This window comes from Equus quagga, chromosome 15 (genome assembly GCF_021613505.1).
Source record: "Equus quagga isolate Etosha38 chromosome 15, UCLA_HA_Equagga_1.0, whole genome shotgun sequence".
Taxonomy (NCBI): Eukaryota; Metazoa; Chordata; class Mammalia; order Perissodactyla; family Equidae; genus Equus; species Equus quagga.
The window spans coordinates 65,541,128-65,553,530 of NC_060281.1; the positions used below are offsets into that span (position 1 = coordinate 65,541,128).

The 12,403-nt window shown below is 53.8% G+C and overlaps 1 protein-coding gene across 6 annotated transcripts in view; it reads left to right on the forward strand.

Moving 5' to 3' along the window:
* RIMBP2 (RIMS binding protein 2) overlaps positions 1–12,403 on the forward strand; it is a 194,461-nt gene that overhangs the window by 126,933 nt on the left and 55,125 nt on the right. For 4 of the 6 annotated variants that reach the window (XM_046638726.1, XM_046638727.1, XM_046638729.1 and 1 more), the window contains exon 5: positions 5,320–5,370. In XM_046638726.1, coding sequence (XP_046494682.1) covers positions 5,320–5,370 — 51 coding nt within the window. Of the gene's footprint in view, positions 1–5,319; positions 5,371–5,723; positions 5,781–12,403 lie in introns of all 6 variants that reach the window. The other 2 variants (XR_006885172.1, XM_046638728.1) reach the window with 1 other exon arrangement.

The following is a 12,403-nucleotide window of genomic DNA, read 5'->3' on the forward strand; positions in this document are numbered from 1 at the left end:
AGACCCCTGTAAGCATCACAGGTGGACCCCAGACTCAGGCCACAAGCCGCGTCTCTCGGTCTGCACTTGTCTGCACTTGCTCCCTGGGCGACCAGGTCTGCTCTTGTGGGTTGAAATGCCGTCTGCGTGTGGCAGCTCCCAAATTGAGATCTCCGAGTCAGAGTCCGCCTCTGAGCCCCACTTCTTTCATCCGACCTTCCACTCCACGCTGCACTTGGTTGGTCTCCCACGTCCTGCCCTCCGCTGGACTCCCGTCCTCGGCAGCACCTGTCCTCGCCTGCCCTCCCGGGCTCTGCGCACGGCACCGTTTCCCCTGGGCGGCTTTCTCTCTTCCCTGTGGTGCCTCGCCTCTTTCTGTCCGTTTGCTCTGGCCTCCATGTGCCCGTCACTGCCTTGTCCCCAGACTCTCCGACAGAGCGTTAATTCCTCTTGAGATGCTCACCCTCCTTAGGGGGGTGCTCTCACTCCACTTCCCGGAGAGACCTTGCCTGGAGCCCCTGCTGCTTCCCCCCGGTCCAGGCTGCTGCTTCTGAGGCTGGGGCAGAGCTGGGGCCCGGGAGCTCGCCTCACCGTCAGCTTGGGAAGCCCTTTACACCCGCTGTGCGTCGTCGGATCCTCTGCTTCTGGATCTGCAATATTCTCTTTCTTCATGGACGGCATGTGTGTAAGTAAGCCAGGAGTATATTCTCCGTGCAATAGAGGTGGGTTTTGCCACATTTTATAGTACTTGGAGATTGCTTTGTGGTTTCTACCTCACCTCCAGACCTGGCCACCCTAAGGGAGCACTGGCATTCATCCATCTGATGACAGGGACCCGCTCCCCAGAGCCTTCTCCAGGGGCCTCCCTCTGCCCGGAGCTTGGCGCCTCTCTCCGCCCAGTGTGGTGGTTGAGAGAAGCGAGCAAACTAATGTCCAAGTGAAAACATGTGTCGAATTAAAGAAAGAATGAGTGAACAAACAATCCAAACGCCCAAGGCTGCTCCCGTGGGATCAAGGTCAGATACAGCCCTCCAGCCAACCGTTCGCGCTGGTCGCTGAGTGGAGGCATAGTTTAAAAAATTAAAAGGAAGCCAAGGAGAGCACAGGCCCATCCACTGGCCGCCACGGCCACCTGGCTCTCCTGGGACCCCTGCTTCCTGAAGCTCATGGAGCAGCGAGCTCAGGTGAGAATCCTTGCTTTCGTTCATTCAGCAAACCTGTCTTGAGCACCTTGTGTCAGCAGTGTTTCAGGGGCTGGTGACGCAGCCTTGAGGAAGATGGTGTGAGAAGAGGCTGTGAATGATGACAACAATAATAAAAGCTGCCCTGGGAACTTTTATTCTAAGTTTAGAATTTTCTGGGCCCAGTACCTGGAATGCACGCGTCACCTCCTTTAAGCCCTGCCCGCCTCTGCCTCCCCCTCTCCTCCTGCGCTCCCTTCCGTCCACGTCCACGTGCTGCAGCCACACTGGCCTCTGGTCCTCAACCACACAAAACCGCCCCACTCGGGGTCTTCGCACAGAAGGCCTGGTCCCTGGGCAGAGCGGGCTGATTTTTGTCATTGAAGTCTCTGCCCAGCCACCCTGCCTAAGTGGACTCCACTCCCTGCCCGGCACTCCCGGCCACGCCCCCGGTTTAGTGATGCCACAGTAAGCTGGCTCGCTTGTTTCTGTGTTTGCCCATTGTCTGTCTCCAGAGTGGAGTGTCTGCACTCCCAGATCACCACCTGATTCAGAGCAGGTACTCAGCAAGCACTGACGAATGAAGATGCTCAAGAGCAGGGAAGGAAGGAAGGACGGAAAGAAGGAAGGAAGGAGGGAAGGAAGGGGGGCGTCTAGTAAGTTCCATCGTTTGATGCAGTTTATGGTCAAAGTAACATGACCAAGATAACTGATGGTGAATGCTAAGCAATACTCCATCAGTGCCTGTAGAAGGACGCAATGAGATGCCAGTTGGCCCTCACCACAACCTGTGGGGTGCAGGTCCCCCCTCAGACGAGACGCCTGAGGTAAATGACGTGCCCCTGGGGACTCTGATGCCGAGACCCCGAGGCTTCTCTCTGGGTGAACGACGACCAGGATCCAGCTGCCCCTGTTCTTCAGAGTCACAGTTTCTTGTGCAGGTGACATCCTTGTCTTATTACGAGTGGCAGTGCTAACTATCCAGGGTATGAGCCAAGGGGGTTTTTCATGTTTGAAGCTCGTGCGCAGACCTGACCAGCTTTCCTGTTGTTCAGAACCCCTCCAGAGTGGAGTGGAGTGGCTGCTCGTAGTTTGAAGGCTGTGACTGACATGCGCGATACTAGGAGAAGCTAAGGTGCTAAGAGAACACGCCACGCTCCGCATAGTCAAGGCTTCGCCCACATTCCGAGGGTCTCCCCCGGACACTGGGATTTAGTTGTGCGTAGAGGGCAAGGGCATCACAGACTGACCCTCTGCATTCATTCATGGAGCATCGGCCTCGGTCTTGTTTTCTCCGACAACACGCTCCTGGAATGTCGGCTTCGGCTTCCCCAGCACTGAGGAACTCGGGGACCCTGTTTCCAGGGTCCTTACAGCACTCAGCCTAGTCTCACAAACCTCACTTGCTCTTCTGTGGAGCTACCATGATCAGCACCCACCAGTGACCCTGCCCTGCTCCATGCTAACCAGCGTCCATCATCCCGGCCCAGTCACCGTGGTCCTTGGGTGGCCCATTGTCCTGAGTACTGAGTGCCCAGTCTAGCCAAGCCAAATGTCCAGAACTTGGTCAACAGATCTGTCGTCCCTTCTGCGCATCTGTTTCTCCCTGGAAATCACTGCGTCTGCTCTGGGTAACCTACCCCCTGGACATCTGACTCCTGGGTGACAGGCCCCTTCTTCTGATAGCAGCTCTCCGGGGCCCCTGAGAGCCCAGGTCCCTCTCCACTTTCGCTGTGCTCTGTCGGGAATGGTGTCTAAATGGAGGTCTCAGCTTCCCCACATATTGGAACGGGCCCCCAAAATGAGCCTCGCTGAAGCTGTTGCTTAGGTTTTTGCAAGATTTCAGCACTGCCAATTTTAGCTGTTAATTTTAACAGTCTATTCTGATTACCCAAATGGCCCAGCTTGCAAGTAGCCTACGAGAACGAACTTCTGATTTGCACTTGAAGCCGGAAGCGGAGTAGCTCCTGCCAGCTTGGCTGGGCGCTGACAGCCCGCGATGGCGCGTTCTGTTGTTTTCCCTCCTGCCAGTTGAAAACTATCTTCGACTCCACTGGCTCGATGGTGGTGTTATTTATATAATCCCTATATGCTCTCTCGTTGTTTGTCTTTTTTCCATATTTTGTTATTTTTTGTCATTCTTATGGTTTTTACTTTGAAAGGAACAATTTGAAGCATTTGAAGATGGAGCTAAATTCAGGAACGGAGTAATTAATGCTCTGTGTTCGGTCCACTTGCCCGGCTCTTAAAAGCTGCGCTGGAAATATGTGAGAATGAAGCGCACGTGAATGAAATCTCGGACGACGTTTCCTTTTTGGTCTGTGCTGGGAAGCCAAGCCCTCCCACATTCCGACCCACAGAAGTTTGCGAATGGGAAGCAGAAGCTGTTAAGATGAGGCTCGTTAGCTTATTTATGGTGTAGAATAATCCATCACTAATTATTCTCCAGGACCTAGAGAAAAGATTCCTCCTGAACCCAGAATTCTAAATGTAAATCTCAATGTAATATAATGGATTTGTTATTGTGCTCCATATTTTAAGAGGCAGGTGCCCCATAGGAGATAATCCTCTTTAAAAATTCATGTTTTGGGGCTGGCCCTGGGGCCTGGTGGTTAAGTTCAGCGCACTCCACTTCAGTGGCCTGGGCGCAGACCTACACAGCTCATCAGTGGCCATGCTGTGGCAGCGACCCACACACAAAATAGAGGAAGATTGGCACAGATGTTAACTCAGGGTGAATCTTCCTCAGCAAAAAAAAATGAAAATAAAAAATCGTGTTTTTCTGCTTCATTGGGAATAGTTGTGAGCCCAGGGAAACCAGTTTGATGGGATAAGCAATGTGGGATATAGTGCAGGTGTTTCTTCTGTCTTGTGACACAGCCTCAGACTCCTGCTGAACCTCGGTGTCTCCAACTTTAAAATGGGAAGTGTCACATTCTTTAACAGCTGACGATTATAGTCCTCAGGACTGTTGGTTCCAATTCACAGAAAACACAAGAAGGGGGTTTTAGTTGTGCAGTTCAGATACGGCTAACCAGGGCCCAAATGCTCCAGCCTCAGGCGCGGCTGAGTCCACTGCCTCCCCTGCACCGTCAGACCTCCGTTGCTGTCCTGCCTCTGTTCTCCTGTGTATCGGCTTCCTGGTTGGTTTCCCCTGGCTGCTCTAGCCTTGCCCCTCGTGGTAGCAAGATGGCTGCAGCTGCTCCAAAATCCCATGCACTCAGGTTCAAGTCCAGCAGGCAAGGGGCCTCCCTCTCTCCCAGCATTCCCAGTCACAGTCTCATTGCTCTAACTGGGCTGTCCACCCCGCTGTATACCACTCACTGAGAGTCTGGACCTGTACTCCTGTACTCAGTATGCGGGGGTCCTGGGTCCCCAGCAAATTCAGGGGGTCTTCCCAGGAGAGGAGGACACAAGTGCCAGGCAGGCAAATGTGGCAGATATTTACTGTCCTCGCAATGCCAGAACCTCAGAGTCTACGCGGACAAGAAAGAATAATGTTGCATTCCGGTTTGTATGAATTTGCCGTGTGGCCCAGGCTGCGGCCATGCTGACAAATTTCTTTAGCTGAACTGGTAACATTTCTCATTCTGTGGAGCAGATGGCTTTGCTTCAAGTGATTGAAGATGGCAGCCCCCCCACCGCAGGCTGAGCTGCCGAGAGCATGTGAGATCTCAGGACCCTGCCGTGGCCCCTCCTGCAGGTCCCGCGGAGACCTCAGCAGACCTCGAGCTATTTGGGGGTCAAGTTCGAGTGACTGTGTTTTGCTTCCCAAGCAGTGAAGGGCGTCTGGGGAAATGACGGTACCACCTGAGGCTTCGGGAAGAATTGTCCTGCTGTTCTGGGTTCAGCTGCCTTCCGCGGGGGACCCCTTCTCAGAACAGAATCAGCCTCCCAGCCGTCGTCCACCAGCCCATCCGTCTCGGCCAGGCCAGCGCACTCTTTCCATTTTCACAGAGAGCGTCGAGCCCAACCAGAGTCCACTCCGACTTGCCCCAAGGGGGAGAACAATGAGAACTGATTTAGACCCTTAGAATTTAGAGGCTTATTAGGGAGATAGAGTCAGTGAGCCACTCCCTGATACTGTGGGCATTGATCTGATTCTCTTCTATTTTTCCCCCTTTAAACCCTTACTCTTTTCTCTTTCTGTCATGAAAAGGCTCAGGTTGAAGCTAAGAAGGAACATGAAGGCGCCGTGCAGCTGCTAGAGGTGAGTGATGGAGCCCTGCTGGCTCCTTTCTGGGCTGGCTGGGGTCGGGGACAATCGCCTTAATGCTGTGAGTAGAAATAATAGCCAGCGTTTATTGAGCGCCTGCTGGGTACCAGTACTAGCTGATGTTCACCCATCCTCCCATGTCGTCAGCACGAGCAACCTACATGATAGGTGCTGTTAGGAATCCCATTTTACACTTGAGGAAATGGGCACAGAGAAGTTAAGCAATTTTCCCATGGCCACACCCCCAGTATCAGGACTGTGGGTCTCAGGTGTGGTCTGCTGCCTCCTCTTGGGTGGGAAGCACTGGGGATGGGTCTGCTCACTGGCATGGGGATGATTTTCCCAAGGAGAAAGCATGGATGGACCATTCCTGTGGGCGTCTGCCATCAGATGAATCATGGAGGGTAAGTTTTAACGGACAGCACTAATCCTGAGGGAGCATGTGGGGAGGCACTTGCAGGATTAGGGAAAGGATGACCCAGGGAATCGAAGCAGTGAGCATCATCGGAGGCACTCCCCAGGCACCGTCCCCAGCAAGCACGGTGTGAGTGACCCTCCTCAGCCCTGCAAGGGCTTTCTCACCTGCCCTGATGGTTGGGGGCTTGGTCTGGACATGGCGGCAAGTCCCACTAGTTTGAGTGGTGTGTCAAGAGTGACCACTCCTCTGTCATTGGCTTGTGGCCTGATTCCAGCCTCCTCCGGAGAGGACGGGCCAACCTGAATGGAACTCATAGGATCACCCCGGAGGCCTTGCTGTCTGCATTCCCCATGAATAATAAATGAGTCATAATGAGCAGGCTAGGCTTTCTACCTGCTGAAGACAGAGGTCAGGCGATTACATTACGGACCCCTTAGTGAAGGACACAGCAGCAGAGGGTGCCTGCATAGTGTGGGTTGGCCCCGCGTGTCTTCCCGCCCCAGTTCTGTTCCGTCAAGAAAGGCCAAGAAGGCCTTTTCCCGGGCCTGCTGTCCCCAGGTATGGGGAGTGGTTGTCCTCTTTAAGATAACCTCGTCCCTTGTCCCCAGGGGAATAGCAGTCACTTAAAACAGAATATATGCGTTTCTTACGTTGCCTTTTAAAATCTATTCGTCCCACAGGAAAAGGTTTCATTATCATCATATATATTAAAATCGATTTTTTGAAAGCCTCCATTAGCTAATGAATATCTGGAGGGACGAGTGTGATGAATAGCAGGTGGGAAAATACATACCCTGGGAGAGTGGCAACAGAGCCCCAACCCCAAACATCTTACGGGAAAATCACTGGATTCCCATTGCCGGACTCGCCCAATGCACTGTCATTTGCATAGTCTGCTGGCTAAAAGTGTAGTTTCTTCCTTCCAGTCGCCCGAAGCCCATTGATTTGATTGTCCTTGTTGTTTTAATCCATCTTCTGGGCTGCTGCTCAGTGACAGTCCCGCTGAGGTCACGTCCCCCGGGGCTGGCGGCAGTGCATGCTTTGACTGTGGTGACTGTCCTGCCGTGCTTTGGTTTGGAGGCAGGCGTGCCGAGGGCTGCGTGTCCTCCTTCCTCGCCAGGTCGCCCTGTAATCGTGTCTTGCTTCGCTTCTCACCCAGCACACCTTGGACAGCATGCAGGTATTTCAGGGAACGGCGTTCCCGCCCCACGTGCTTGGTGATGCTTTCCCCGTGCATGGAAGCAGCTTCGAGTCCCTGGGCCTGCTCAACCCGCCAGTTCTTCCGAAACCGGGCAGCTCTAGGTTCTGACCCAGCGGCAGCTTTCTGATGCTGCAGCGGGGGTGGGGGGGGGTCCGGGCCCCTCGGGGCGGGGAGCTGAGGAGCTGCGGGCAGGAGCTCCATGGGGGATGTGCTGTCATCTGGGGCTAGGACACACAGTTCTGTTCTCTGAAGCGTTGAGCAGGCCCAGCGAACCTGGTTTCCCATTTTCTGCCAAGGCTGAAACTTTCAGGCCGGAGAACGTTCCATGAATTCAGATGACCACAGGGGGAGAAATTGTTGCGGCTGATTCTACCCTTGGGCCAGCCACGTGATGGAGAGCCTGGCTGAGAGCCCAGAATTCGGTCGGTTGGTCATCGGGATTCGAACCCGGCGCCTGAACGTTCCACCTTTCTGTTCTGTGTCTGCCGTGTGACAGCGGGCTCCCCAGCCGGCATGGGCGGCTTCCTTCTTTCCACTAAGAGGCAGCTGCCTTTCTCGCCACCCGGAGGAAGAGGAGAAACTGAGCTGTCCCTCAGAACAGGGTTTTGAGTGTTTTCCAAAACTCTGAGTTTGATCATGAATGCGCAGAAGGGATGGCTTTCCCTGCTTCTAGACGAGTGGCTCTCAAAGTGGGATTCCCAGACCAGCAGCCGCACCTGGGGGCTTGTTGGAAATGCAGATTTTTGGGTCCTGCCCCGGACCTGCCGAATCAAAACTCTGGAGGAGAGACCCAGAAATCTGTGTTGTAACCAGCCTTCCGGGTCCTTCTGGTGCAGCTGGTGTTTGAGAAGCACCGTTTCGAGAGTCCACTAGGCTAGTCACAGGAAGGACAGCATATTTGAAGGAGCGAGCCCCCTGGGGGTCTTGGCCAATCCGAGGTTCAGCACCTTAGTAACCTGAGCCTCCACCCCTCACCTCACCTTCCTTCCCCGGAAGCGTTGACAAGAAGCCACAGGTGTGAAATCCTGCCCACCAGCTCCTCACAGAGCAGTCGGAGGCGTGCAGTGTGGTTGTCATTTGGGGATGCTTGTGCTCTGGGAGAATGTGGCCCATCCCACATGGCAGCTGGTGACCTCCTTCAGTCAGATATTCTGTTAAGCAGAACAGCCCACTTCTTTGGGTTGTTTAGATATAACATAAACAGCTAGATAGAACACAGAGTTCCCAGATAAGGGTTATCTCAGGAAATGTGCTGAATCAAAACCCCTCAAAACAGCCATATACGCAAATCAAGTTCCATGCATGTTTCTAAGCCCTGCTTTCTGATGAATGAATGGCCAGGACGTTGGGGATGAGAGAGGGGAAGTGTCTTTATTCCTGGTCAGGGCACAAGGAGAGCGGTCCCAGCACCCAGGGAATAACCTGGGCCAAGTTGGGGCTCAGTGAAGAGAGGAGTCAGGAGTGAACTGAAAACGGAAGGCGCTGTTCCAGGATCAGGACGGAGAGCTCTGTTTGTGAACCAAAGAGCCGAGAGAAGAGATTGCTTCAGACTCGGTAGTTAAGCAGCTTCCTTGGCACTTTATGAAGGAGCTCTTTCAAGACAAAGAAGCAAGGGAAAATAGTGATAATAATAATAAACAATAACAGTGACAAGGGTGACGTTTATTGAACACTTACTCTGCCAGCCACTGTGCTAAGGTGCAGCTAAGGGATATCTAAGAGATGGGACACATATTATCTCGCTCAATCTTCACGACAACCCAGGGGAAACTGAGGCACAGTTGGGTTAAATGACTCGCCGGGGCCTCACAGCTAGTAAGGGGCCAAAACTGGATTCAAACCCCAGGAGTTTGGCTCCAGAGTCCAAACCCTCAACAGCTGCCTTTCAGCATGGCTTCCCTTGACCTCAGGATCCTGACCCCCCACCCCTCCCCTGGGCAGCAGGGTCCGCTCTATAGTCCGCCAGCAAAACTATACCAACAGTTGAACTGCAAGTCAGCTCGAGCAGCGGCTAGACTGGGAATACTGCCTCCTGTGGCGGGTGCTCAGTAGCAGACGATAGCCTACATCACTGGGTGACCATGCGCCAGGCACTGGACTAGTCAGATCGAACCCTTCAAACCACCCAGTGAGTTTGGTATCATCTCACTGATTACACAATCAGGCACAGACACTGAGCTGCTTGCCCAAAGATGCACAGCTGGTAGGAGCAGAGCCGAGCCCTGAGGACAGGCGGTCTGCCTGCTAACATGTCTGAAGCCTCTGAGAACAGTGTCTGCAGGGAAGAAATGCCCCTGTGACGATAGTGCTTGCAAACGAGCGGGGTCAGGATGGGGAGCTCGGGCCCGTGGCAGGGAGCGTGGCCCGTGGCGAGCTTGCTCCTGCCAGGTTGTCAGTGCCGTGCACTTTGCGTGTGCGTTGGGCTGCTCTGTGCTGATTCTTCAGGGCACCTTCATGGGACTTCATTCCATCTCTCCCCAACGCTTGTGGTCGTCTCCTCGAGCAAGGGTCAGCCCTCACTCGTCTCAGCGGGGGCACCCACGCAGCTCCTTCCATCCCGGGGTCTCTGAGGAGACTTCCAAGAGCACACAGGCCTCACCCCGAGACAGGCATGGGATCTCCCGAGGCGAGGGTCCCCCATCTGGCTGCACTGTGACTTTTGTGGGCCCTGGGCCCCTTTGTTTTCATGGACCCCTCCTCCATAAAAATATTAAAAATTATATTTTACATCTGTGTGGGTGTAAAGATGAGTCTAATCCAGGTTAGACTCCTTATGATGTATTCATTATCATTATATTCACTTTTTTCTTCTGGTTTTAAAGGAAATTAAAATGAAAACGCTTCTGTGGGTCCCTACCTGTATTGTGGCTCCAGGCACAGTGCTGCTGGGCCTAAGTGAGTAGTTGGCCCTGCCGAGCTGGTGTGACGATGCTCGATGGTCATTTGGCGAGTGAACGAGTGTGGGTGAACGGAGGGGTGAAGCAGTGCAGCATTTGGTCCCCTCAAAAAGGCGACCTTGGTTCTCAGGTGTGTTGGTGAGGTTCGGCTCAGGCGTGCTGTGGTGACAAACCCCACATCTCATGCTTAACACAGAAAGGCTCATTTCTCGTCAACAAGGTTCACAGCGGGTCCGGGAACGCCCCACAGAGCTCCCCTCCAACTGGTGACTCAGGGATCCAGGCTCCCTGTCACTTGTGGCTGTGCCACCTGGAGCACAGGGCTTCCTGGTTACCGCGGCAGGGACAAGTGGCACAGAGGGCTCATATCTGCTCTTCTGTGCCTCAGCTACAGAAGTGACAAACGTCACCCCCGTTTATGGGCCATCGGCCAGAGCTGGTGACATGGCCCAACCTCAGTGCAAGAGAAGCCAGGAAGTGCGGTCTCCTGGGCCCAGGAAAGGAAGCTGCATGCGGGGGACCCGTGGCCTTGTCTCTGCCGCGTCTGAATCCTAGAATCCTTACAAGACAAGGCAATTTTGACCCTGAAGTGTGACAGAACGTCAGCCACGTTGAGTCTGAGAAGTGAGCAGATAAAGAAGATTTATACTTAATGTTTTGCATCCTGTATCTCTCAGACGTTCTCTCTCCCCCAGGAATTGTGGTGGGCACAGGGTCTTTGCTCCCTGGGGAAGAGCCTCAGCAACCCCGTACCCGTGCATCTTAGCTGGGAGGTGAGGTGGTTAGGGATGGAGAAAGCCTGAAAGCTCTGGGATCTGGCAGTTCAGCCTCCCGACGTCTAACTCTGACTCCGTCTCCATCTCCCTAGCGCCTCCCCTTCCCAGGCCACAATCGGCGCCCAAGGGCGAAAACTGGTCAGTGGGCAGCACAGGAGTTCTGAGGTCCATCGATGAGCGTGCTTATCTGCGCACGTGCTCCCCGTGTGACAAACGCAGATCGGTACAGAAGCAGGACAACCAGCGATACAACCCGCAGCTCAGAGTTCACTGTTCTTTAGTGGGACACTTTGATGACACAGTAACACAGGGACCCAAGCACCCGTTTAAGACACTGGTCTCTTGTTAGTGCTGAGTCCAGGCGAGTTATAGCATGCAGAGTGTAACTCAGTGGAAATCTTCACTTAGCAGAGTCTCCCCTGCTCGCTACTTGGTTACATAGCAGTATCAAGCCTGCATTGTCCTGGGAAGATTCCAGAACTCAGAGCAATTACCTGTAAGGACCCTGGAATCAAGGGCCTGTTCAGATGAATGTATAGGGCTTTTCTGTGTGCACTACAGTTGCAGGCAAGAGCCAGAGCAAACATGAGCATTACGCTGAGGTGAAGGGTCTGCCTTAGTTGGGGGCTGCTGTGAAAAAGAGCGGAGAAGCCGCAGTGTCTCCCGCTGACGATGAGAAGCGGGGAGCTCTAGTGAGCCAGCACGGGCTCCAGCAAACTATCACAGCTCGCTGAAAACACAAGTCCAGGCACCTGAGGAGCGCGATGGAGCTCGTCTGATGAACTCACGGGTTAGCCGTCCCTCTGGCAGCGCCGCACACTGAGCCTCTGCCCACGGACGATGAAAGACCTCAACTTCTGCTCATGGACCCCCTGCACGCCTGCTAGAGTCTGTGCTTACAGTTTGCAGTTGGGTTCTGGAAGGCACGCTTCACCCCATTTTATAGGTGAAGAAACTGAGGCCCACAGAGCTTACGAGATTCACCTCCAGGTCCCCTAATGAGTGAGTGGTGGACCAGGATCTAGTGTCTACTCAGAGCTGGTGCCAGAGAGGCCTGGGCTTGTCCCACCCATTGCTGGGTGTGGGACCTTGGCCTTATTTTCCTCAGTGTACGATGGGCTCCTACCAACTTACGCCCCGAAGTCTCTCCCCGTCAGCAATGATGAAACAAAAGAAGCCCCCAGCAGCATCTGGCACACAGTAGGTATTCAGCAAATGAAACAGAGCATCGCAATCCTTGCTTACACGTAAAGACGCCGCACAGAACACTTTATTCCCAAATCACCCCTACGCAGGGTGCCCCAGTTCTCCTGGGATGCTCCCTGGTCTTGCCTCCTGTTCTAATTATTCACAGCGTCCCTTTACTCTCAAAACTGTCCTGGTTTGGACACTAATTACAGGGCACTGCGCCCTACTTGGCAGCTCCCATTTATGAAGCCCGGGAAGTCAGATGAGAAGACCACATGGAGAATCTTGGGAAGGCTCGCAGTCACGTCTCTGGGTGTGTTTTCCTTCGTCTTTATAAATACCCACATCCAAATTTGCAAGTCTCTCCTGTTTATTCCGATTATAGTTTACTTGCCTGATGGCGGTACCATCTGTTCCCAGCACGGTCAGGACGCAGTGGCTTCTGAGCAGCCGCCCTCCGCTCCGTTGCTGCAGGTGGCTGGGGCTCTGGGGGCAGAAGTGGGGCTGGAGACGTGCATGCTGCCGGTTTAACTCAGAGAGCGGCTGC